The sequence below is a fragment of the Zeus faber genome (assembly GCF_960531495.2).
Source record: "Zeus faber genome assembly, chromosome: 18".
Lineage (NCBI taxonomy): Eukaryota > Metazoa > Chordata > Actinopteri > Zeiformes > Zeidae > Zeus > Zeus faber.
Window position 1 is genome coordinate 9451806 of NC_137210.1, and position 27625 is coordinate 9479430.

A 27625-nucleotide genomic window follows, 5' to 3' on the forward strand; every position below is an offset into this window, starting at 1 on the left:
TGCATATTATCCACAGCAACCCCCCCCGATACCCTGGTGCATCACTGGCTCTTCTGTCTCTCGTTTCCTACAGTGGCCTCTTGAGGGAGGAAGTTGGGCTAGTCGTGACTGCCGAGAGGGAGAGTGGAGAGTGAGGGAGAGCGAGAGAGCACAAAGGAAGCGATGTGTGAGGAGAATAGAGGTCAGCCTCTTTCAGGTAAAAGATTCAAGCTTGTTTGTGCTGCGTTGCACATTTTCCTTCCATGAATGGATCCCTCCACTGCACAATAACATTCAGCTCAAGGTACAAGGTGTCTTCAGCCTCTTATGTACATATGTAAACGTAGGATTGTGTGTGTATGTGTGTGTGTGTGTGTGTGTGTGTGTGTGTGTGTGTGTGTGTGTGTGTGTGTGTGTGTGTGTGTGTGTGTGTGTGTGTGTGTGTGCGTGCGTGTGTGTAGTGTAGTGAAGTAAAGTGCATGCACAGCACAGCAGCTATGTGAGGCTGTCAGCTCCCTTGGCTGACCTCTACAGCAGGCCAGTTGGACGGAGAGAGTACAGAGGTTGCCTGACAGCAAAGTATGAAGCCAAACATCCTGTCTGCGTATCCCCCCCCGGGGAGGGGCATTGGCAGATCACAGAAACAACAAATCCAAAAGGCCAGAGGAAAGACAATTTGCCACCGCGTTTCCAATCTGCACCTAAACAAAAATGATCATCATCATATTCACCCATTAAGTGCAATGGTCTCCATCCGATGAAGGCTGACCTCGGACCACGGATTTCTACGATTATTTGTGTTTTGACAACGTCAGCGCCGTGCTCCATCTATGAAGCTGTAAAAAAAGGCCGCAGCGCGCATCCGACTTACCCCACCATCGGCCCTTCACGCTCCAAACTGTACACCTGTCTGGGGTTCAGCAGATACCTGAATTTCCTCAGCACCCTGGAGGACACGGAGGGAGACAGAATGAAAGAAAGAAGAACTCAAACACTCTGCATATCTTCTCGGATTTCGCTGTTATTTGAAATAACCAACCCGACGAAGGCAAAACAAATGTTTAGATGTGAAAATTCTGAGCAAAATGACGGGTTAATATCGCACATCGATTCCGGCTGCCAGGCAGCCATCGAATCCTTACAACCTAAAGTTGACAACAGTTTGAGCACAAATCGTGAACAATGGTAAAAGTCTGCCGGCGAAGTTTGAAGAGAGGAGGAATAATAATAAATGGAGGTTCGCACCAAACTGCCAGTATGACACAGCGCTTTCCTGTAACCTTGAGAAGCGGCGGTTATATAAAATGCTCATTGGAGCCTCCGCAGTCGCTCTTTCGAAAGGCACGGCACAGGTGATTGTGTCATCTTTCCAAAGCTGCACAGAGGGGTTTTGTTTTAAAATCAGTAAAAGCCATGGGAACTGTAGGAAGACGACTGGGCGGGCAGGGACCACCAAGAAAGCAGCAGGAAGGATCCAAAACATCAAATCAGAGGGTTGTTGTTTTTTTTGGTCGTTTTAGTGTCAGCAGCGCCAAATAGTTTAAATTGGACAATAGCCAAATTGTATCATTAAACTACGGTGACAGCTTTTGTGTGAAGGCAAAGATCCACGGAGATTCTCACACTCTGACCTGTAAGTGCTGATAGGGAAAGGAGGCGGGTGGGGTTTAATAGGCGTGTGGCATTTAATGCAGAGAGAGTGACGAGGCACATCTGTAATGGGCGAGTAAAAAATTATCTTTTGTTCCAGAAGTGTCTATTAATAGAAAATACCTTCCTTTCTAATGCTGTTTAAGAGTGTGTTGCTATGGCAATGTGAGGGTTGAGGCAGACCTCCATGTCGGAGCCGGCCTGTGTTGCACGCAGTGGGAAGAGCCCCTGCAAACGCTGAACATATTCATTTGCAGCTGGAAAATGACCCTCCGCCGCCTCCAAATAACACTGTTCAGGGAAGAGCTGGAACTAGTGTTACAATTTTCTTTCATCTTTCCCAGAACTAACCTTTTTCCTGTAGGATGCCAGGGTTGACGGCACAATAGGCACTGATTGAATGGCATGCCCCGCCACAGGATTTGTTGAAAGACAATGCGGGCGATGGATGTGGCCAGGTTGGCCGAGCACTCGATCTCCCGACCGCTTAGAAAGACGGCGAGCAGTTCTCTCCAATTTGCTTTGTGTGGAATGTACAGCTGTGCGCAAGTAGTGGCGACTGAAATCCTAATATGATGTCGGTTGATTTTTACAATCAGTATCTACACGTGACGCTCCATCAAATATGGCGGTTGAGTGACTCACCGCTCCCCCTGTCTGCCTCCACTCTTGGGGTTGACCAGGACCAGGAGGGGGTGCGTACCTGGGAGAGGGCTGATCTGGATACACAGAGAGGACACACACACGCACGCACACACACACACACACACACACACACACGCGCTGAAAACGCAAACTCGGGCTCTTTGCGCTGCTTTGCTCTGCTTCCCTGCCGATACCCACGTACCTGAAGTGCCTGGCCCTCCCCGGCCGTGAACTTGAAGGTTTGATTGGTGTCGTCGGGGCTGGTGCTGGGGGGCGACTCCCCCTCTCCTCGCTTCACCACCGAGTGACGGTCCTGCGACGGGAGATGGGACGGACTGATTGACGGCTGGCATCGCAGTGTGACTGCTTACGCCGTTACCTTGTCAAAATGATTTGGGGCGATCGTTGCAAACCCATTAGTTTCCACGTTAATATGTCAGCAACTAACGGTCATGGGAACTTTAGGCCAGAGTCAGAAACATTGCGACAAACAGAATGCAAATGAGGTGCGTCTCCATCGGTCGGTTCAGGCAAATTTACTACCTGAATACAAGGTTGAAATTTTAGGAGATTGGCTGTCTGGACCCCACTGCTGTTGGGCAGGTTATTTTGCGTCGGCTCAGACGTGAACATATTTCTTGTTTTATGATGCAAGACGATGACAGGAGAGCCGCCGCCGGGCTGCTCTGCGTCTCTGGTCGCGACAATTCTGCGGGAAAAGTTTGGCTTTTTGAGGTGATTGCAGGCCAGTCGCCACGCCACTTCATCTCAGAAGGTTGAAAGCCTGGTTTGGAATTGTTGTGCGCCGACGTCACACCGAACAGCTAATCCGTCGCTTTGCATGTATTTGCCGCCTATTGAATAAAGCCTTTATTAGCACGAGGGACAAAATAACACCCCTTTAGCACCTTTTAAAAACCTCGACGTTTTGTAAAATTCAGTTGTGTACATCCAGTTTTTCTAATTACCTAATACACATGAAAATGCATCGGCTTATCCAGTGTGTTGGGAATCACAAGGGTATGAGCTGTTTTGGCCGGAGTAGATTGATTATTTTGACGACTAGTGGCCGACATTTTCAGTTAGGCTTTGCGTATTTCATATTTAAACAGGCTTTCACGTCCCGATGTTCAATGTCAACAAATGGCCGGTCTTCTTCGCGGATATGTGTGTGGTGTGTGTGTGTGTGTGTGTGTGTGCGTGACGAACCACAGGTCATTTGACTTGAGGGGTTTAAGGCGCTTATTCCTTCAACAGAGTTGACTCAAGATCACACAAAAAAAAAAAAAAAAACCCAAACTAGCTGGAGTTCGTCAAATTCTCTCCAAATTGCAATAACTGAATTCCCCGCGCGATGTTGTTTCTTTCGTTGGCCCCTTATCGTCTTCTGTAACGAAAATCAATTCAATAATTAATGAAAATCATTTCAAAACGTATACTTTTATTATTTTTTTTTTTTAAAACTACTTATATCAATGTTGTTGTTTTTTTTCCCGTAAACTATTTATTTTATTATTATTATATTCTATTATTATTATTTATTGTATTATTTATTATTTCATGTGATTTACTTTTGAACTTTTTACGTGGCGGCGTGGGGGGAAACCAGGCCGCGGAGACACGCAGACTCTTCTCACCAAGACAACGGGGCAGATGTAGGAGGGCAGCAGAGTGTGGTCCCGCAGGGCGCCGCCGTCGCACTCCGCCTTCACGTTGGACGCGCATTTGTTATGGAGCTGCGGACGAGAGGGGAAACAGCTCCTCAACGTCGGCGGACGTCGAGAATCGGCCCTTTTTGCGCCGGGAAGGCTGGAGACGAGCATTCTGACGGCGAGGGTGACATCTAGCGGATTCGACTGGCGAAAGTGTGTGTGCGCGCGTTGACGTCTATACACGGCTCTGAACAGCGATGACGTAAGAAAGAGAGAGACGGTAATGACGAAGGGAAATTATAATGGCTATGTGTTTGCTCAACTCTCTGTATATTACAAGTCCTTGGTTCCACGTGATGTGAAAATTGTGAGGCCGAAGTTACTTTCAATGGGGAAACAACATTTCCTTAATCCTCGTTTGGGGAGCTTCATGTTCCACTGCTATGAAGCGCAGACGCGGGTCAAGTGTCAAGCTGTATTTTGGCTATGGCACTTAGGTGTTGTTTAAAATAAAAATGTTTCTCAAAATAATGACAAAAATAAATAAATAAATAAAAATATTAAAAAAAAAAAAAAATGTAATGAAAAAAGCTCACAGATTTATTTCGTGTTAATGCCTCAACACTTAACAAAATCACGGTTAGTGGTGTATACATGCAATGTGTATTACATGTATTACAGTTTAACACATTTACAATATTATCAGTAAATAAATCATTTTCCATACGTCAAGTCAATACTTAGAGCAGTATAATATATTGCCTTATACATCTGAGTGCATCTTGTTTATCTCATTGTGTTTGATGGTGATGTGATGTGTGTGTATTTGTGTGCATGTACTGTACTGTATGTGTGTGTGTGTGTGTGTGTGTGTGTGTGCGCGCGGGTGCGTGTCGTGCGTCCCGCTCACCGTGATCTGACACCACACACAGTGCAGGCCTGTTAGGCCCTGGTAACACTTGATGCTTCTGTGACAGCGGTCGCACTTGGTGGGAGAGTTGCCTTCCATCCACACGTGCTGCATAGCCTGGGGGAGCGGTTGGAAAGAAAGGAAAAAAAGAAGGAAGGAAGGAAAGAGGAAGAGATAAAGCACGTAAACAACAAAAAAAACAAAAAACTAAAAACAAGTCAGAGGTAAGGGTTACGTTCAGCAAATGCAGTGGGGGAAAAAAGACCGAGTTACGGATGAATAATAGGATCGAGATTCTTCCGCAGCGTCGACCATTACCTTCGAACCAGAAGTAAGAATATATTATGTGTGCTGGTATGTAAAGCTCTGCTCAGCTGAGATTAGCCAACCATGAGTCATAGAGAGCTTTCTGAAGAGGGCTTAATCAAATCAATGCTTATATATAGCGGCTGTGAACCGTATAAGCGGCACTGCGTCGGCTCATCGCTGCCGTGATCCTCCTCTCTGATCTGCTGCACTGGGGGTGAACGGCCCCTGGGAATCTCCGTTTTAACAAACGGCACCCTGCAACATGCTCCTCTGAGCCGAACATCATCAATGCGTCCGTGAAATCGTCACAGTTTTCAGTCACTTGAGGTTAAGGACGCGCCTGAATTTCTGAACCGCCCAGAGCGAGCAGGGGCAGACGGAAATATTCTGACGGAATGACGATGCATTTATACTCACATTGGTGTGTCGGCGGGACTTGGCGTAGGTGCTGATGCAGGCAGCAATATCTTTGGATACACAGCGCTCGTGAACCGTGTACTTGCATACTATGGTTGATTGGGTGGGTGGGAGGGGGCGGGGTGGGGGGGGGGGGGTGACAACAACATCAAGTTACAGAGTTATGAAGTTACGGAAACAAGTGCGTGTCCTAGAGGTGTTATCTGCACTATACTTCAAACCAGGTCTCGGTTCCTTGCCCTGGTCATCAAAAAGGAACGGCTACCAAGTGCCGAAGAACCCCCCAAAAAACAAGAAGGACTCCGAAACGAGGACTTAATTCAGGTGGATACTCCGTGGCAAATAGCGAGTGGAAGAACCGGCCGCGATGGAGGGACTGAAACGGGGAAAGGCAGACATGGAAGGGAGACGAAGAGTGACAGGGGGGACGCGGCGTGGCCCTGGGCGAACAGACTCACAGGAGCAGCAGAGGCCCTGCTTGCGAACTCCCAGCAGCATGGTATGGCAGTAGTTACAGTAGGCCGGTTTGTTGAAGTGCTTCAGCCGCCACACGTGCTGCCCGTCCTCCTGTACATTCTAGGAGAAAAAGATGAAAGTAGATAGAAAGATGGGTAAATAGATGGATGGACAGGCAGACAGACAGACAGATAGACAGACAGACAGACAGATAGACAGATAGATAGATAGAGAGAGATAGATAGATAGATAGATAGATAGATAGATAGATAGATAGATAGATAGATAGATAGATAGATAGATAGATAGACGGATGGATAGACGGATGGATGGATAGATAGACACATAGACGGATAGACAGACAGATAGACAGACAGATAGATAAATAGATAGATGGATAGATACTTTATTTATCCCCAAAGCGAAATTGTCATTTTCTCAGCAGCCCACATCATTTCTTTCAAATATGTAATAAAAAGTGTAAAAAAAGGAAACAGCTTGATAAAGTTTCCCCCCTGCCCACATCCACAAATGCCCCCGTACCGTCTCCATGCCCAGCAGCACCAGTAAAGGGATAGTGGTGAGGCCTCCTCTGATCCATTCCTCCAGCGTCACGGTCCCATCACGGTCGTAGTCTATTTCCTCCATCATCTCCTTCAGAATCTGAAGGTGGAAGAGGTAGAAATGCGCATTCCAGGCACGTTGCGACAAAAGGAAAAGCCTCTCGTACCACGGCAGATAGACTGGTTGTAGGAATTAACTTTTTGTCATGTCAACAGACGAGGATGGTTTATGAGGTATCATTAAAAAAAAAAAAAACTCACCGGTTGAAGTTCTGTTGAATCCCACTCCAGGTATTCTGCCACGTGCACCATCTGATTAATGATGCGATCCAGCTCCTACTCACACAAAACACACAGACAAGACCATGACCATCCTCCCTCCCCAGTCTTCCAGAATTGATGTGTGTGATGAAAAATGAAGGACTGGTGTGAGAAATGTGGAAACTCCTGCCCTTCTACTGTAAATTGTTATGCGGCCTTAAAGACGATGTCAAACGACGGAGGGCTGTGAGAACATGTGCATTATTGTAGACTCTTTCATCAATGTACCCCGTGCAGAGCAACGTGTCGCACTTCAGAGCAGAGACACTTGTCCGTTTGGAAGAAACATCATCCAGCATTGCCGTATTGAAGCTGGGCAGATCTTTGCATTGTACTATTACCAATGAACTCGTGTAAACACGGTGTCCGGGCGGCTGTTTCTGGAGGGCGAGTAGGAGAGGATGAGGGGGGGTGAGGTTTGGGGGGTGGGGGTCCCCCTGCACAGGGACCCTCCTCCCTGTAGGGAGGATCACTCACCGAGCTGTCCAGCACCCCGTTGCCGTCTGTGTCGTAGAGGCGGAACATGACTACAGGGGAGGCAGGAGCACAAGAGATCACATGATGATTCAGCAGCGTCTGATAATGAGTCCCTGTCTGGGGCGGCGGGCTAAACGGCCTCTCTCCAGGGAGTCACAGGGCACTCTAGTCGCTACAGGGCCCCGGTTCGGATTAGCCCCGTTAGTGTGTGTGGACGGGTCTTTAGAAGCTAAACAAGTCAATCACGCACTCCGGGGCTTAAGGATGTCACTGTACCTGCCCTCTGTGGTTTTCTAATGAGGATGTGTTAGTGAGGTGGCTGAAGCCCCCCCGGGGGAGACTCGTCAGAGATGGGGAAGGGCGGGCCCTGTTACTCCCGGTGTCAACATGAGCTCAGACTAAAGTGCTTATGTGTGTTTATGTTTTAATATGCGTGAGACAAATACACAATATGGTACATGCCCGCCCTGCCCCCACTTCCATGCTCCCCCAAGGAAAGGGCCCGACCCTCATCACCGCCCCATCACTCACACTCCAGCTTGTCCTCTGGCGTGCCCCTCTCGAGCAGGGAGAGGTAGCAGACAATGTCCTTCAGGAAGACCACCTGGGGCGACAGCAAAGGGGAGCCCTTCTGGGGCGAGCGCTTCTCCGGATGATTCCTCTCTGCGGACAGACATCAGAGGTAGCTGTTCTCGTTGTGTCCTCACACAGATCCTCCATCGCGCTCTCTCTGTTTTTATATCGCCGTTTTTGTGTGCTTTAGTGGGAGATTCGCAGCTTGAGCAAGACACGGAGCAGCGGAGGAAACGCAGTTGCATGTTGATTACATGCACAGCACAGAAAGAGGACGGGAATGCCCCAGGCTGCAGATCAAAACAGTCGTGCCAAAGAATGCCATGTGAACAGAACTTAAACAGATTAACAGCCCCAAGAGTCTTGCTCCGTGATTTAACAGTGCAGTAACACCTATATCAATCAATTAAATTTAATCAGTCAATTTTAACACTTTCCAAATAAGCCAAGTTGTCAAGTATAACTTGTGAGCAGACTTTCTAGAACAGGAGCTCCCCTGGCCTCACCTGGTGAGAGGCCAGGGGAGATGGGGGACCTCGCAGGACCGGCGTTGGGAGTCAGGGCATTGCTGCTGGCCTCGGGCGGTTTGACCTGGGTGCAGGGGGAATGCTGGGGGCCCCCGGGCGTGTGGGCCCCTTTTCCTGAACACTGGGAGGAGGAGCGGGACGAACAGGGCGAGGCGGTGGCCCCGGAGCCCATCGCGTTCATCACACCGGAGTGCTCCGGCGTATGCCGGCCCATGGCGGAGAGGATGCTCCTCCCGTTCATCCCTGTCAGCGGAGTGGGTTTAGATAGGAGGGAATGAGAGAGAGAGAAAGAGAGGGAGCGAGAGAAGACAGGCTCATTGATAAATCGATAGAAAGATAGCGGGTGCTGTTGTTAAACGGGAAGAGTTAGCAATATGGATTAGTAAAACATCACAATGTCGATCCATTCAAAATGAACCTAGGTTAAATTAATGGCAATCACAAAACCACGCCAAAGCCTAACACTGCTAAGAGTCACAAAGTGATAGCACTGTCCCAGCCACTGTCACACAACAAAGCATCGAGTCACATCAACACAACATGAGCACACTGACAAGGGAGCGTGGATTATGAGGCAAGAGGGATTAACTGTTGGCACCACCGTGATGACATCATCTGCTGGCCGTGGTACCTGTAATGGGGGCACAGGCCACTTCGGTCTGTATGGAGATGCCTGCGTCAATGGAACAGGCTTCTGTGGTTGGTTGAAGCAAGATTTGGGGGGGGTGGGGGTTGGGGGTGGAGGGGGAGAGCGTCACAGGCAGTGAGAATGAGCGAAACGTCAAAATTCAACCGGAAAATCACGTGTCTGAATATGGGGGATGAAGACCCAAACGCAGTCAAGTAAAAAATGTCCAATGTGTCCAAATGTCCAATTGCATTAACCATATCTTCAGCCGGCCCAGCCAGCCCTTTGCCATAATGGTATAAAAAGGAGATAAAGGTCTGAAAGGAGATAGATATCCTGCTCGGTGCTTGGAGAGCCTAAACCAGCACATGGACCTGAGAGAGGCATTCCTTCGCTGTCAAGCACAACAGTACCCCCTCTGCGCCAACAGTGTTACGCTGTAAAAAGTCAGAGGGTCAGCATTGGGCAGACATATTGAAATAATTCCTACGACAATTTGTCCAAAGGGGGAGTGCTGAACAGCAGAGTAGAATAAATATCATCGGAGGCTTCCAAAGAGTAAAGTCAGGACACTGCATCAAAGACCTCTCGTAGCAGGGCCGGGAGTTCACCAGCAGATGGCGCCGTTGGCTTTGTCTGGTGATTCTACTCTGAAACCGGTTCCCAGGGGCAGACACTGGAGCCTCAATGACTTTCTACACAGACGTGCTGATTCCTAAATTCCAACCACTGATCCTCCAAGCCTCGCGTGGTTGTGATGACGCTGTTAGGCTACGTGATGTCACGACGTGTTTTCGATGTGATACTATGTCATTGCGCTGCGATGTGATTTTGATTTCGCTGCATCACACTTTTCTTCCATCACGCCCTTCACGGTCACAGCATCGCGTGGATACCGCAAGTTTCCATCGAGTTCTTTCTGAAGGGAAAAGCCGGCGGTATCAGTCACTGCACCAAAAACGAAAACTCAAGCCAGTAGACAACCTCAGTTACTCACGTGTGGAACTTGCTAAAACCGGTTTTAATCTTGAACTGCCAGTTTATGTTTGTGAAAGGAAAAAGGAAATGTTTTCGACAAATTTGTTCAGCCCCTGTAGCCAAAGCCATCGTGACGACGGCGCCTACGCCATGCATAGGTCAGGAAAAAAGAAAAAAAAAGCATTCCTGTCTGCAACTGCTGCATGATACAATGGAGCTTTTCAACCAGACCAGAAAAATATCACCATCCACTTAAGCCCCACTTAAGCATCTCCTCTGTACGCTGCTGTGCGTTTCGGTTTCCAGTCCTCTATCCCTCTCTTCAGCCTGCCGCAGACACCGGAAAACCCTGCTGCTTCTACCGCCCCTCCGTCCCTCTGGCCGTTCCCAGATCGTCTGTCCCCAGCGTTCTCGGTCAGGCAGCAGACGGACGGTGGAGGCAGGAGACAGAGCGCCACGCCATGTGCCACGCCAGGCGCCACTCGGCGGGGGGGCTCCAATGTGAAGCCACACGGCAGAGAGTGGGTGGGATGTGCGCGCCGCGGTGGAAAGCAATGGACCAGCGACGCCTCGTCAGCATCTGTCTCTCTGTCCCGCCCGCGGCTCTGATCAGTACAAAGTCCCTGATTGATCAATTACACGGTTAATGAGTAGTAATGCGAGTCCAGCGCAAGATTGTTTATCGGCCTTTTTTTTATCTCAAAGTGAGAAAAACAAAACGGCACGTCGGGATGTCAAGAACTAACGTGACCGATTTCGGGATTGTTTGAGTAAAGGGGATTAAAACAAATAGACCGCCCAACATGCCTGTTCCTGCGTGGGAAACGTCGGGAGAGCAGCCGCCTGTCTTGCTCTTGAAGGAGGTGAAGAGGTGCTGGCACAGCTCTTCTGGGATGTCGATCTCCAGGTAGGTGGCCATGAACAGCTGGAAGCCCTCATAGTCAATGGGCTGCGGAGGAGAGAAAAAGGAACCAAAATGGGCGGAAAGAACCAGAACTCGTTCGGTGGAGCTTCCCGCGCTAAGGAACATGAAGAGGAGTTGCTCTGAAAATAAATATAGCGTAAATGGCGATGGGTTCTCAGATTAAAATTTTGGCCGAACTGAAATGCAGAGTGTAGTTAGCTATGACAGGAGGGAAAAAAAAATCCTACTGGCAGCTTGTGAATCTCAGCAGTACGGAGAGTTTTCTCTTAAATGGCTGTAATTGCCTTTAAGACCACAAGCTGTCGGCTGTGTTGATTATACACTATAACCACACAACGCAAGAGATCTCCTACAGCTTAGCATGGAGTGAGTGGAGCCGCCCTCATTACTACCCTTAGACCTCAGTGAGGTCAGGCAGTAGAAAAAAAAGTAAATGAAGGAGAAAAAAAAAAAAAAGACAGCCAGACATCTTATATCCACATTCCAGAGTAATGGCGCCAAATGCAGAACATTTTTCTAATTTCTAGACCCCTCCCAACCCGTTTCTTTGCTGTTCTCCGGCCCACAAAGTCTCCCCAACCCCTTTTTGACCTTCGCATGGATAGCAGAGCGGCGCGGAACCCAATGATCCTCAGGGACCTCAATGACCTCTGGGTGTGTTCCTCTGTGGCGCTCTGAGCGACCGGTCCCCATCGTGCAGGACAGGGGCTGTCATGCTGTTGCGCTGTCGTGTTGCAGGTTATGTCACATAGAAGACGGGATGTGCATGCAAGTCTGCTGACGACAGACACCACAGAGCATGCAGAGCCCACTGGGGCCGGGGCTTACTTGGTTGAGAACATCTTGCTTCTGTTTAATAGTGGCAACAGTGGCAAAGGGAGGGAAGGAGGGAGGGAAGATGAAGGGGGAGAGAAGTGAGCAGAGGGAGAGCCGGGGTTAGCTACTTTTTTTTCTTTCCCGGACGGTGAAGGCGCCGGGGGTTCGTTGGCGTGGGCCGGACAAGCGCGGCTCCCCCCCCCCCCCCCCCCCCGTGAGCCTGCCGCGCGTCTCCAGGGGATTGTTTCGACATGTGTGGAGCCTCGCTCACGCCTCGCTCACCCGATCACACTAAACCCTTTGTCCTCGGGAGGGAACATCCCTATCCCCCCCTCCCGCCGCTCGGTCGACACCAAAAATAGGATGATACCCCCCCCCTCCCCCCCACATCGGCTCTTATTATGGGGATGTTTGCTTAATATCCTTCTGACCTTTTGAAGCGCCGTGGCGGGCTCGCAGGAGAAGCGCGGTGCGATTAGGATCATCTCCTGGTTCGTGCACTGTTGACCCGGCCCCTGAAGTTAGCCAGGCCCAATGAGGCATCATTCACATCACTCTCCACTCCTTATTTGGCCAAACAAACCAGAAGGCTTTAATTTGCTTTGCATTGTGTAGCACGGGCAGATTTTGCCACAGAAAACAGAAAGAAAAAGACACTTTTTCTTTTTCGGGGCTACTCCGCTCTCAAATCGCCTCTCTCTTTCCCCGCTCTCTCTCATCCATACGTAGGCAAAAATGTAAACACAGAAAATAAATGATCGACATATTTTGGTGGGCTTCCTCAAAGTAAGTGCACCCAGATGGGTTCCAAAGAGACGTTTTGGGAATTTCTTGCTTTCTTTGGGGTCAGCAAGCAAGCAAGTCCAGAGGGGTCCGAGCAACATCCCGGCATTTTTCCCTGTGCGTCGGCAGGCTGGATCACATTAAAGCTTGCCAATCCGCAAATGTCTCCCAAGGGCAACTATGACACATTGACATGGATCATCTCATCGTTCTCATTTTGGCACGGTTTCGACAATAATTTGATAGATTTACTTTGGCCTTAAAAGGTAAGGAGACGGGGGGGGGGGACGGAGCCAAAGAGGAACTCCCTCCACTCTAAAACTGGCTTAAAGGAACCTTGTTTATATAGATGTTCCAAAAAGATTTGCTGTACCGAAATGTTTACTACTCAATCAATTGAGAGATATGGAAATTGTCTCGCGTGACCGCCAAAACCCCAGCCCATTTATAACTGCTCAAAACAGTCCGGACGATCATTTTAAGAAGGTTTGTTTTTGGGGAAAAAGGAAATAATAATAAAAAAAGAATTCTTCTCACAGGAATATAGACGGGTAAGTAGGAGAAGAAGTGAAAATAAAAAGAAATTAAAAAATGAAGTCCTGCACACTGTCTAATCTCGCATTTAAAATGTGTTTATTGAGTGAAGCGACCTCCATAGACCTTCATCCGGCAAACATGAACAAGCATCATAGGCAAATTTGGACACACGCCTGATTAAGATCCCTTGACCGAAACATCGCTTCAGTCAATAAACACATTTTAAATAGAAGTTTTTACAGTGCGTGGGAGTCTGTTGTTTTTAATTTTGAGGAAGGTTGTTTTTTAAAAGGCGAAATGTGTTGTCTTACACCGAGCATCTAAACAACGTGTTACATTTCTTGACATGATGATATCAATTCTGCTGCCGAGGCAGTTTGACTGAATGGCCAAGCAATAGACTTTTTCAGGCCTGATGGGTGTCTACCCACTCACAGGCGTCAGAGGGAACCCTGTGGCTGAAACGCTCCCACCTCTGTCACTCCGTCATTCATCAATCACCAAGTAATATGGACGCGCTGCTTTCTGCTGCTGAAACTCATGATGATCACTGCCTTTTAATGTCCATCATAGTCCTTTTCCCGGGTCTTTTTTTCGTGGCCTTTTCTCAACAGATACGTAGAAATAGGAGGGAAGAAGCTAAATTAAAGTGGAAATACATAAGATTGTTGGGCGGATTACACCACAAGTCCCAGAATTCTATTTGAAAGTGCAACGGTTTTTCTTTCAACCCCCGGGTTTACCCTTGGCTTCGCGTTTTCCTACGAGGGTGTTTTTTTTATGAATATTTCGTCCATATCGACAATTTACACAACTACCTACGCTGCTTCATCAAATTAGCTGTTGCTGTCCGCCCGGACAGAGGAGCACATCCATAACGCAAATCCATTGAATGGAAAAGTATCAAATATGGCCTTTTTTTGAGCAAAATACTCTTGGGTTGAAAGAAATGATGAGGGAGGAGGAGGAGAGAGAGGCCTTATTGGACCACGGTCCACTGTCACTGTCTCAGCCTCCATAAATAGATTCTACTACAGCTGGCACCAGGGAGTGATTAGTCATTACACACACACAGACACACACACACACACACACACACACACACACACACACACACACACACACACACACACACACACACACACACACAATGTAATAGGTGACTGCAGCAGTAGCACTGTGACCACAGTGAGTTGTCACCATGATGGCTGGTCAGGCTATGGCCCCAGACAGACTACACCCCGCCGCCCAAGTATGACTGGTTTCCTCGGCGCCAAACACCCAGCCTGGCTGTTAGTCATGTCATCGTGCAGAGAGAGAGGGGAGGACCGCAGCTGGACAGGGGCAGCAGAGGATCGAGAGGGAAGACTTTGACGAGGGACAACAGAGACAGGAGCAAGGGACAAGGGAACAATGCACGTGAACGGAGCCGGGTCTGTATCAGAGGAAGCAAAGGGAAGGAGGTGAGGTTTGATGACGCGAGGGTCAGGGGGCGGGGGGGCCACGCAGGTGTTAACCTTGAGTTGATAAAAGAGGAGAGAGAGAGAGAGAGAGAGAAAAAGGGGAAGTGAGAGTTAAGGGAAATCGAGAGAGGGAGAAAAAGAGAGAGATGTAGAACGGCTGACGGAAGTCGAGAGGTGAGCGAGGGCTTGGACAGAATGCGCAGCAACGTGGAACAGTCAGCGCCACCTGTTTTGGTCGCCATGGACATGGAACACTGGGAGCCTGGACATTCTGACGTCCGGGCGGGCGGGTGTGTGTGCTGGGGGGGGGGGGGGGGGGCAGACTGCTCCACACAGATTCTCTATCTTTAAATGGAGGGAGTGACTAAGCGTTTCTGATGATGGATAACGCTCTGGATCACAGAGACCTTAACCGTGCCTTCAAACCCGGTGACATCACACCACGTGCACGCCGGCGTGTTTGCGTGTGCAATGTAGGGCGAGACGTAAAGACAAGTCACGGGTATTTATAACAGATGATTGAAAGGATAAATATGAGCGGAGCTATGGGACTTAGACACACACACCTGCTCCGGATTGTATTTGGAGAGGACGCCTTCGCCGTGGAACTCCTCCAGAACATCCTTGAGCTTCTTGGTAGAGTCTGTGAGGAGGGCAGAGACACACCCACATGGACAGGGAGACGCCTTCTTGAAAACATGGGATGCTCTTACATTACATATATTGTTAATTTCAACACGTTTGTACTTAAGTCCGACAACAAACAACAAAAACAAAACGCAACGATAAAATTGACATTGAAATTATAATTGATCATTGAACAACATCACTGGTAATTGAAAGTGTAGGGAGAAAGTCTGGTCAACTCAACAATATCAGATAAAGTGCTCCTGGAGAGTGTCTTCACGTTCAATGTGGTTAAAATAAATAAATAAATAAATAAAATAAAATACTTTATTCTGTGTGTCTGGCTGAACAACAAACTGCATGGCTGGCCATCTGGCACGTGGTGTGAAACATGAAAAGTGTCTGTCATGGAAAATGTTTGCATTTTGAATAGACCTATTGAGTCAGATGACAGAAAGGTGATGAAGGGTTTCCTTAATCATTTGTCGTAACAGCTCATATTCAAAACGATCGGCGGGAAACTAATCTCTAAGTGCAGTGTGCCAGTCGTACGTCACACGACTAGATGCCCTGACTCAATTTATCATCCCTGCCAAGTGCTGTGTTGGTTGAGCCGAACCTGAGTCATCCACAGGGAACATGTGTTCTATTACTATGAGATGCTAATCCCCCTAACCCTGCATACAGACAAAAAAAAGACATGCACGCACAGACACACACACGCGCGCACACACACACACACACACACACACACACACACACACACACACACACACACACACACACACACACACACACACACGTCAAAGAGTCTCTGTCCAGAACAATAATCCAATTGACCCTTCTCATGCGATCATCTGTCGCTCATACACACTCACACAAGCACACACTCACATACGAGTACACATATGGGCCAATACAAACACACACTGGCACCATAAACGCACGTACACACACACACACACACACACACGCATGCATGAACACGCGCGTGCACACGCACCCACGCACCTACACTTGGGGCCTGATTTCAGGAATCACGTTGGCTTCGGTAATCAGCCTTGGATGGGACTCCCTGTTAGACGGTCCTCCTCATTATATTAAGCGCGAGGCGGCTCTACAGCCTCCGCCGCTCTTGTCTGCACGAGATGTTCATTTTGTCAATGGGGGGGAGAGAGAGAGAGAGAGAGAGAGAGATAGAGACGGGGAGGCGACAGGACTTCAGATCGCATCAGGACTACCGTATATGAATTGGGGGCATAAAGAGGATATCGAGCTGCGTCGGCGCTGTAGTTCACGCGCAAGGGTTTTTTACTCCGACGAGCACCGAGTGATTGGACATTCCAATCCCCTCAAGGCGGTGGAACTCACTTACAAAACGATGAATTATCCTTTATAAGGGAACAAAGGTACAGGTCCTGAGACAGCCCGGTGCGTTGGGTATAAAAGTGCTCTGTTATCTTGTAGAAGGCTTTCAAAGCGCTTACATGACTTCCTAATGAACACCTAACCCTCTCAGCCCGACACCCTGGTTGGTAGACAGACGATGTCCGTCATTTAGCCCTGCTGACCGGACGGTGATTTACAAGGCCGTCAGAGCCTCAGAGGAAAGGACTCTGGGAGCCTAACTATTTTTGAGTCACAGGGGACCTGAATCTCTCGCAAAGCGGGAGATTAAGCACAGCATCATTATTATACTAGATGTCACACACACACACACACACACAAATTAACACCGCCAAAAATGTAAAGAGCTTCACACACATTCCCATTCCCATTAGTACTTAAGGTAGATACCACTTTTTAGATGTGTGTGCAGGATGCATATAGGTTGTTGTTATTGCATGTAGATTAATTATTATTATTATTATTATTATTATTAGTAGAAGTACTAGTAATTAGTGATCATTCACTCATCATCATATGAATATGTCATATCTGATCATACTGTATGTATTATTATCAGTCAGAGTAGTAACAAATTATCTTCTACAAATGATTCTGGGGGCTACAATGACAATCTCATATCAGCCTGTTAGTAGGCAGTCCCCATACTGTAGATATACAGTATGAAGCATCATCCATGTCTATGTAGGTGGGTCATTATACGAAAACGTGCCATTTCCTTTCTTAATGTTTTAATTTTCAAAGTACTGTTATTCTGTTTTCTTTAAGCCCATTTTTGGATGAAGTAGAGTCTCACCTCTCATCTTATTTGAAAAAAAAATTCACATATCATCAACATGTTTATGTGTGTTTCGTCAACCCCGTTGCCGACATATAAATGACTGTTTGATAAGGTTTTAAATCCACGTTTCAAACAAATCTGATATACAATAAAAGATAAAATCCACCCGTTACACTAAGTGTGTTTCTAAAGAAGTGAGAATATTGAGGAGTTCTTTTTTCTGTGGATGAATATGCTCATTTACAATTGACACTTTCACAGCATCTTCTGTTTTAAGAAAAAATTATGGAAACAAAATAATGATACGCCAATTTCTTTGAGTGGATTACTGAGTACTGAGTCTCTTTTACTTAACATATAAAATGAGTTCATTTTACGTTTGTCTTTTCATTTTTTAAATGATATTAGAACGTTATACGAGCAACAGGGCTGACACCTCAGTCCCAGGGTTGTTAACAGTTACCGTGTTGGTTTTACTGCTTGTATAAGGTACAGTTTTTGGCGTAAAGCAGTTATAATGGGACATTCATAAACCTTTAAATCAGCACGATTCAGCACGACTAGGCAGAATATTTTGGAGGTTTTAGCCTTGAAGATTATGAAAAATGCTGATACTCCGGATGTAAATGTAAACCAATTGGGGTATTTTTTAAACATCACAATTAAATGATCTATTGAACGTTTTTGGCCTTTACAAAAGCATTATATTGCGTCAGCTGTGCCCCTTCAAACGCGATCAGTGGCACAATATGCAACAATATGACAATAGTTTACGCAAAACCTCTGAATTCCCTACCCCCCAATCACGCCGTTCTAGAAGCGGGAAAAAAAAATATCCGAGATAGATATGAAATTTTCTGAACTTTCTCACACCTGTGTAAGTCAATATTTCTAATATTTCTTTTACCTGCAATCGAGGCCAAAATATTGAAGTTATCATTTAAAAACCTAAACTTATAGGAAGCCTCAAAGTGTTGTTTCATTACTCATGAATGGGTTTTATTCTTAATATGTGAAAAGCAAAGAAAAATACAACACAATTTATTCTGGTACCCTGGTTGTCGTCAACCCTGTTACTTGAAAACGTGAGCGAAAACACCCTTTCAGAGATAATGGACTATTCTGAAAGTTGCATCATTTCCACGAAGTGAAATCATCTGCCTTTTATAAAGGTGGTGGTGAAAAGACAAGTAAGTGTCCTCTTCTTTTACTTAATTATCTTTGAGTTGTGTAATGTCTGACAGAGGGGGACAAGCTCATTGTGTCAGCCCTGTTACCACAAAAGAACACACGTTCTTTTGTTCAGAACACGTTGAAAAGATATTTTTTTGAAATTTTAAATGTATATATATGACAACATTTAAGCCACGTGGTGTTATGACCTTTACCACAGGCTTAGTAATGGCGGCCCATAATTACACATATTACGAATAAAACCCATTCATAAGTAATGAAACAACACTTTATATAAGTTGAAGTTTTTATATGATTGTATGACAATTTTGGCCTCGATAGCTAGCAAAAGTACAAACATCATACTGAGTGAAAGGCCATTTCTCAATTTTTTGCAAGATGCTTCGTGCAAAAAAAAACTGTTTGAAACTCTGTTTTTAGAGTTTTAACAGTTTTTTTTGCGCGAAGCATCTTGCAAAAGCTCTAACAACAAAATAAAAAAAATATGAATGCGTTTTTTTTACGTTACCAGATATATAATGGAAACTCAATTATAAAATTTGTTTTTATTGTCCATTCAGATTTACAAAGCAGTTTCTTGGGGGTGATGCAAAATGGCACGTTTTCATATAACCGCCCAGATGAGTGCATATAAACATTTTCCCTTGTAGTCCAGGTGTTTATGTATAAAAATGAATGAAAGCATATGTGTGCAAGGCCAGTTGGATTGTCCCCGTTGTCTTTATATAAACAGGTAGTGTCTAAATATCAGACTTTTCCACTCTGAAAGCTAAGGCCCCTGGTCTCTGTCTCCCAGTAAACTCCAACCAGGACAAAAGCAATTCAACTGTTTTCAGAGCAGAGTAAAAAAAAAGAAATTGAACAAGATATGACTCCGATATTAATGTCAGAGAAATATGAGAGAGAGAGGTATGAAGGAAGTCATGCTTTATATGCACACACACACACACACACACACATGCACGCGTGCACACACACACACACACACACACACACACACACACACACACACACACACACACACACACACACACACACACATTCTAAAAGCAACACACGACGCAAAAGCATACAATAACAATTTCCACATTTGTAGTTGTACTTAATTGTATGTGTTTTTAAAAGGGACAAACGTAAAACGTACTCAAGGTACTGAAAGTGCAAATGCGTTGTTGATTTTTCCACTCTTTTTTTTTCTCTTCCGCTCACTCTCTTTCTTTCCGGCATTTCTGTGCATGTGTATTTTTACTTCTGCGTATGTTTTGCATGCACCCATGTGTCTGTCTCATGAGAGATATACTGTGAACAGTATAGGAACAGGAACAGGAAGACAGTTTTTACACTAACAAATGACAGCCATGGCTATCATACCGCAAAAATTAAAATAAAAAAATCCTGCCAAAGAGGTTTGTGTAGAAACTCAAATAAGCTCAATCTGAACTATTGGCGCCGATTGGCCGACATGATGTAGAAGAAAACGTGAATCATCAGACCAGGTCACTTTCTTTCATTGCTCCATGGTCCAGTTCTGACGCTCACGTGTCCATTGTAGGTGCTTTCAGCATTGGACAGAGGTCAGCATGGGCACTGACTGGTCTGCGGCTACGCAGCCCATACGCAGCAAGCTGTGATGCACTGTGTGTTCTGACACCTTTCTATCATAGCAGCATTAACTTTTTCAGCAATTTGTGCTCCAGTATCTCTCCTGTGGGATCGGACCAGACGGGCTAGACTTTGCTCCCCACGCGCATCAATGAGCCCATGGGCCCTCATGACCGTGTTGCCTGTTCTCCGGTTGTCCTTCCTTGGACCACTTCTGGTAGGTACTAACCACTGCATACCGGGAACACCCTACAAGACCTGCTGTTTTGGAGATGCTCTGACCCAGTCGTCTAGCCATCACTATTTGGCCCTTGTCAAAGTGGCTCAGATCCTTACACTTGCTCATTTTTCCTGCTTCCAACACATCAACTTCAAGAACTGACTGTTCACTTGCTGCCTGATATATCTCACCCCTTGACAGGTGCCAATGTTATTCAACCTAACCTGTCAGTATTTTTAATGTTGTCCCTGATCTTTGTATGTGGCCTCTATTTGTTGGTCTTTCTTTTGCATACATAGTACCTTGACAAGCTTTGCAGGGCCAGTGCGAAGTTAAACCTTTTGCACGATTTGGCATGAAAGTACATGAGATCACATGCCATTTATGGGCAGTGATTACGCAACACAGCACAGCACAGGTGCACACAAATACCACAAGATTAAAGTTAAATGTCAGCTGTTTTACTCAAACATACATACATACTGACACATACACACTCACACACATCCAAGAACCCAAGAACAGATGTACACTTACAAGCCAGATGTGAATACAAAGTGCTACATACTCACATTCGCTGTATTGCTGTAGCTGGGAGAACTCGGCTGGGCTCAAGCAAACCCAGCTCCCGTCCCCCATCCTGCCTGCGGCCCAGGGAGGGGTGTGTGTGTGTGTGTGTGTGTGTGTGTGTGTGTGTGTGTGTGTGTGTGTGTGTGTGTGTGTGTGTGTGTGTGTGTGTGTGTGTGTGTGCGTGTGCGCTTGTGTGTGTACGTGCGTGTGTGTGTGTTTATGTGTGTGATATTGTGTGACTACACAGTTAATGCTGCGATGATGGAGGGAGGGTGGGGGGTGGGGGTAGGGGTAGGGGTTCTAGCTATCCTGTGAGAAGGCTGTGAGAAGAGGTGGAGGTGAGGGGGTGGACTGTCATTGCTGCCTCTCTATTAAAATTAGTCTTTTGGGTGGAAGGTGGAAATGACCAAGGGCTGCAGCACATGGGTGCCGGCGGGGTCGTTGGGAGTGGGGATGTTTCCCCAAAAGAAAGAAAGAAATGGAGATAAAACGGCAGAATGGAGCTCTGTTGGAGACAACGTTCTTTCTCTCTTTTTTTTGTTTAGATATCTGCCGGTTGAATTTGGATGAGTGACTGGTTTGACTTCTTTAAAACACCACTACTGGCGGCTCCCCTGGCATAGTGCTGGGTGTGTTTGGCATGGACCTGCTTTCACGCACATCAAGACCTGGAAAGGATCGAGTCCAAAGGGAAGGGGTGACTTATGGGTGTGTGTTTGTGTGTGTGTGTGTGTGTGTGTGCGTGTGTGTGTGTGTGTGTGTGCGTGCGTACGTGTGTGCGTGCGTGTGTGTGTGTGAGTTGTGGGGTCTCAGTGTGCGTATCCCTGTGTGGCTTTACGGTGGTTCACAATAGTGTCAGTTCGCTGTAATGTCCGATTATGTCCGAGCAAGTGTCCGTCACAGCAACAAGCTGCTTCTGTCTCTCTCGCTGGGCGACTCCGACTTTCTCAGCGGGTCAGATGCAACAGATCCAGCTATCCTGGACACAGAGGAGGGCAGGAGAGAGGGAGAGAGGGAGAGAGAGAGAGAGAGAGAGAGAGAGAGAGAGAGAGAGAGAGAGAGCAAGATTGGGGAGAAACAGAGGAGGGGAGCAAAGAGAAAAAAGGATAAGCGTGATCTGCAACTCAATCTCTGCTCAGTCATTTACACAAGGAGTGTAAGGACACAATGATCATTTGACAATACACTGGAATCTGCTACGATAAAATACAGTGCAATCACAGTACGGTAGCCTGACATTGATAGAGCTTATACAACATTTGTATAATTTTTCAGAGAATAAAACATCTGAACTATGTAAAATATTGTTGGTGGTGATCTTCTGCAATAAAAAAACATTCTGTCAAGAACTTTCTGTGCCACATTGTATAGAAACGTGCTTTACATAGGCAAACCCTTTAACCTTCAATTTGCACTTAAACCAAAGTAACAGTTAAAAAGAAAATGTCTAAGTGAAACATCCTAAATCCTGGGAGTCATTTTACTACAAATTGGATTGCAGTTTGTTTGCTGTTAACAACATGGTGTTTGGATTTTCTTGTCCGAATCATTCATATCACTGCGTTATCAAATCAATATATGGATGGAAGTTGATGTATGCTTAGACCCATAGTTCACACTACACTAAATAAAGTGTCTTCAAACTGCCGCTCCTCACAGGCGTATCAATTTCCACCGCCAAATCCTTACAGATATACAGACAAACACACAGATATAGTGTTCACACATATTAGTTAAACACACACACAAACGTGTATAGAGCAGCAGCAGGGGGTTCCTGGTTTAGATCCGGTAGGTTCCCTCCTCTACACAGATAGACTAGGGTTGCTTTTAGCCTACTGTAGGTGTTTTGGTGAATCCTTCCTTCCTCGGGATGATTCAAATCAGAATTGATTTAAGTGGGCTCAAACAGGACGAAACTCTTCACAAGGACTTCAGAAGGTCCACTTTCATCCCGATGATTAGAAGGAGGAGAGGCTGGTGGGAAAGACAGTAGGGGTGTGGTGGATGGGATGAGGGCGCGTGTGTGTGCATAAGTGTGCGTGCGTGTGCGTGCGTGTGTGTGCGTGCGTGTTTGTGTGTGTGGGTGTGTGTGTGTGTGTGTGTGTGTGTGTGTGTGTGTGTGTGTACGCGTGTGTGTTTGTGTGTGTGTGTGTGTACGCGTGTCTGTGTGCGTGAACACGTGTGTGTTCTTTTCTTTCCATTTCTGACAAAATTCTTACTCGCATAGGCTCGAGCTGGTTTCGTCGGCCCGAAGCCCTCCTGGACAAGGACGGGAAATGTACAAGTCCAAAAAATGATCCTCCACCCATAATCATTGGATCTTGACGTGACTTTCCTGAGTTCCTGAGAGGAGCCCGGAAGCCAATATTTCAGTAACTCTACGAGAAACATACGAGAAATGAACATTGGTCCGTCCCCCTGTAAACAGCTCAGCTCCAACATGGATAAAGCGTGCGGTGAGCGAACAGCCTTGGACTGTGCATCCATCACTGTGACAACAGACCTGCGTTAAACACGCCCATAAATAAGCAGCACTCCATGACTAGTTGTTTTTACCCTTCATTTGACTGCGGTCGGGACCGGAGGACGCTTTGCATACGTTTGTGAAAAGGCCTGCAATGACACACTGCAGGGATCAAAAGTTACACAGAACACCACTCTATTATGTACACAGAAACAGGCGCGAGGATAGTCCCCTTCCAGTTCCTTCCATTCTCCGCTCACACCGTCCACTCCCGCTCTGCCGTGTAACCTCCGCCGCCTCCCTCCGCCTCTGCGTTCCCGGGACGACGTGGAAGGGACGGGACGGCATGCGACGGGTACGGGGAGGCAGGGACGAGGACATGAGCCGGTTGTCAAGGACAGCCCGGTTGTGGGAGGGGTGGGCATGTCGTTAACAACCAAGCGGAAGACGCGTCAATCTTTCTGTTGCGTGTGTGTTTTTGTTAAATCGGAGGTGGGAAGGAGAGAGAGAGAGCGAGAGAGAGAGAGAGAGAGAGAAAGAGAGAGAGAGAGAGAGAGAAAGAGAGAGAGAGAGAAAGAGAGAGAGAGAGAGAGAGAGAGAGAGAGAAAGAGAGAGAGAGAGAGAGAGAGGAACACGTGCCAATCAACAGTATGGGGGCCTCCCCTCTGTGCAGAGAGGCATTCTGTTTTGCTCACACGGTTGCCGGGCAACGATGATGTCACTACAGTGCATAGCAAAGAGATGTACCACGAGATCACGAGCGAGAGAGGTAGCGAGAAGAAGAGAGGGAGGGAGAGAGCGAGGGTAAGAAAGGGATATGGAATTACCAATGTAACCTTGGATTCTATGATTAGCTGTAGTGTTCGCTCCATTATAAACATGGAATTGTCCTTTTGTGTGTCGATCCCTCGGTCCTGGTTCTCCCCTTAAATGGATGCCACCGAGCCGCGGTTGAGGCACGATCATATCGGTTGAGCAGCGCAGACTTTTCCACTTGCCCTTCAAGCAGACTTGGCCCTTCAAGTAGGTCATCCTCAGCGGAGCCGAGTGTGAGAGTCAGGAGGGAACGCTTGGTAAATACAGCGTGGTACCTCAGAGGTGCTGCGGCATCCGTCGCCTCTTTTCCAGGAATTGTTTAACTACTCCTCAATAATCAGCCGGCGAAAATGGGCCGGCCTCAAGCAAGAGTCAATTGTATTAGCCTCCTTCCACTCGCCGTGTCTCGGAGCAGGGCTTTAAACGGGCTCTTGGTGAGTCACCGAAGCCTCTCTCTCTCTCTCTTTGTGTGTCAGGGAGAGAATATTAGAGAGGATATTAACACCTCAACAGTACATTATGTTCATTACAGCATCTCGTCTGTCTCGCTCTGCATACAGGCACAACGGCACAGCACACCGCCGACTGGGGCATCGGAAGGCACAGATTGCATTCATTTGAAGCCATTACGGCTTCCCAGGAGTGAAAACATGCGCAAAACACAATTTTGGCGCGTGACACGTATACGTCTCATGTAGAATAGCACACGAGGGGCGTATTTTCTTTATCATGGTCTTCAGGACTGAGCATTTTGAGAAGCTCAGAGTTGATATGATCTGACAGTACGTTTTACTCACTGTGAATGTGAATTCATTCATGGAAATATGTTTCCGAAGAAAGAGATGTCCCTGGACGCCAAATTATGACTGATGACTTGAGGTTGGAGGGCTTTGGGATAAGTCAGAAGTTGACAGCATGGGGCGGGGGAGAAACCCAGCACCAAACATGATGTTTCTGACCGGCGTGAGTCAAACAGGATGCTGTGGCCGCTGGCTGGGTGAGACCGCACCTTCAGGAAGAGTGTGTTTCGGGGCTGATAACGGTCACGTAACCTCCCACAGCTCATTGTCGATCGAATCGCTTTCAGTGTCGAAATAAAAGGAGCGATATGGAAGCTGAGCTGTTGGAAGGCCTTATGACTGTGCGACTATATATAGATAATTACATGAGTAACGAAAGCAGCTTTTTGTGTCAGACCATGAATCATTTATACACCACAAAGATTATCTTTGTGATATAAGTACTCACTAAACATAGACGTCACGCTAACTAGGTCAAGGCCAACTTACTAAACAAGCTCACAGGGAGGGGGTAACGTTCTTATTCACAACCAGGAGGAGTTTGGCACATCATACCCTTTCTAAGTGCTTTAAATGCGTGTTTGTATGATTTGTCTCGTGTTCCAGGAAGCAGCGACCTCCTCTACGGCACTTCATGAATTAACACAACTTACAATTTGTGATATGCAATTTTTTTATGGCACTTTTTAGCAACTATTTATTGGAGGCAATTAATATAATATCCATAAAAATCTAATTTCAGGCTTTTCCGTGCAACTTGAGGCCTCAATTCTGCTGCCGATTCACTGCAGTTTAATGACGAGCAGATACCCTGCAGGCGATTTCAGCTCAAGATAAGCTTTGTCAGTGCTTGAGCTTTGTTGATGACGGTTAAAAAACACCTTGTGTCTAAACTCACTCCACTCCTGGCAGAAAAATGCTGCCTTTGCAGCACCTTTCTGCAGACACTATGGTGAAAAAGAAATGTCAGAAACAGTCTAGTCAGAAAGGATAACAAATGAAATACAAAGAGGTCAAAGGTCACAAGTTCAAGGAGCGCTCAGTGCTTTAAGCTGGTGAAAATCTAGTCAAATATTGAGGGGACGGTAAATAGCTGTCTAATTCCAATAGTTTTCCAGTTCTTATGAGGAGCTTCATTATACTGAGAGTCTTATGGCGATTAGTAAACCTGAATGTTCAAAACTGTATTCTGAAAGTCCCCCTAAACTGCCATGCTCAGAATGCAACCTCTTTGTTGCACACTGGCACTGTTATGAAAAGTGAAAAAAAACTGATACATATTCTAAAGATGCAGAATTCCTCCGTCATATCTCTTCTAAAAAATAAAATATTCATACTACGGTATATGTATAGAATATACTGTATGTAGTATATTCTACCATGTATTTTGACATATCCCTTCTGACGGATTTTGGTCTGGTTTTGCACATCTGCAGTCTGAGCTCTCATTTGGCGTTGCCTTTTCCATGTGTGTGTGTGTTGTGTGTGTGTGTGTGTGTGTGTGTGTGTGTGTGTGTGTGTGTGTGTGTGTGTGTGTGTGCGTTTTTGTGCACACATGTATGTATAGTCCTCCGACTCTAGACTCAGGCTCTGCAATTGTGGCCTGCGGTTGTTTGCCATCACTTTTATAGCCTTCAGTAAAAATGACGCTTTCAAACAGCTCAGCCCATAGAGGTAGCTGGCAGGCTTTTACTGCTCCCTTTGGTCTTTAGGTGCAGGAGTCCATTGGTAATGTAATGCTTGAATCAATGCAATCACTTGACCCTGTGGCAGGCCTACTTTTCTTCCTGTTCATACCAATTAGCTCATGTGTAACGCATCATTATTCACTTTGCAATGGTCTGGAAGACACGGGCCGCGCTCATAAACACACTGGGACGATAAAAGGAGACAAGGGAAAAAAAAAAGGACCAGGAAGGGGAAGGATGTGACTGGTCTTTTAAAGTCTTCATTTGTGTGGCCAATGCATATAGACGCTTTCCAACTGGGGAGTGTTAATTAGCCGAGTGAAGTTGACTGCCTTTAGGACGGGTTTCCCTGTCACAATAAGACATCTCTGAGGGAATTCTCTGGTCTGTTCATCTGGTTGTACTTCTGGTGCCCATTATTAAGACTTATAACGTTTCCTCCACACAGACTCAAGATCACTTTACCTGCATTCATTCTCTTATGGGCAGCTCTGTGGACGCAGTGGGCCGAGGTGCACAGGCTAAAAAAACCTTGTTTAGGCTAAATTCAGTGCCACGGCCCACCTTGGGGGGCCCGACGCTGAGAAAGCTTGATGTTTGCCCATAAAAGGAGAAGTGCCATGGTCCGTTGCCAAGACTTCAGCTGGGATGCAGGAGTGCAATGATAGACAAAACACACAAATCCACCGGCGTTCTTCACAAGTCAACACTAGAACAAGTGAATCTCTATCCCCTCTCTCCGCTAAATCCTCTATTCCAAAGTGCAGCCCTTTCAATGACAACTCTTTCCAGCTCAACGGTAGGAATCATCCCAACTTTGACTGTTCTTCTCACCGTTTGCAGC

General features: G+C 46.6%; 1 protein-coding gene across 1 annotated transcript in view; it reads right to left on the reverse strand.

Annotated features, from left to right (window-relative positions):
* The window catches only part of dgkg (diacylglycerol kinase, gamma), a gene marked incomplete at both ends in the record, with an annotated part of 75166 nt that extends 54087 nt beyond the window's left edge, over positions 1 to 21079 (reverse strand). Inside the window, 17 exons of the mRNA XM_080018764.1 lie at positions 851 to 925; positions 2275 to 2348; positions 2477 to 2587; positions 3912 to 4010; positions 4837 to 4953; positions 5563 to 5651; positions 6021 to 6138; positions 6562 to 6681; positions 6843 to 6917; positions 7380 to 7429; positions 7911 to 8042; positions 8459 to 8722; positions 9111 to 9173; positions 10884 to 11034; positions 11839 to 11859; positions 15176 to 15252; positions 21013 to 21079. Of these exons, the coding sequence (XP_079874890.1) occupies positions 851 to 925; positions 2275 to 2348; positions 2477 to 2587; positions 3912 to 4010; positions 4837 to 4953; positions 5563 to 5651; positions 6021 to 6138; positions 6562 to 6681; positions 6843 to 6917; positions 7380 to 7429; positions 7911 to 8042; positions 8459 to 8722; positions 9111 to 9173; positions 10884 to 11034; positions 11839 to 11859; positions 15176 to 15252; positions 21013 to 21079 (1703 nt within the window). The remainder of the gene's footprint in view (positions 1 to 850; positions 926 to 2274; positions 2349 to 2476; positions 2588 to 3911; positions 4011 to 4836; positions 4954 to 5562; positions 5652 to 6020; positions 6139 to 6561; positions 6682 to 6842; positions 6918 to 7379; positions 7430 to 7910; positions 8043 to 8458; positions 8723 to 9110; positions 9174 to 10883; positions 11035 to 11838; positions 11860 to 15175; positions 15253 to 21012) is intronic.
* Between the last annotated feature and the right edge of the window lie 6546 nt (positions 21080 to 27625).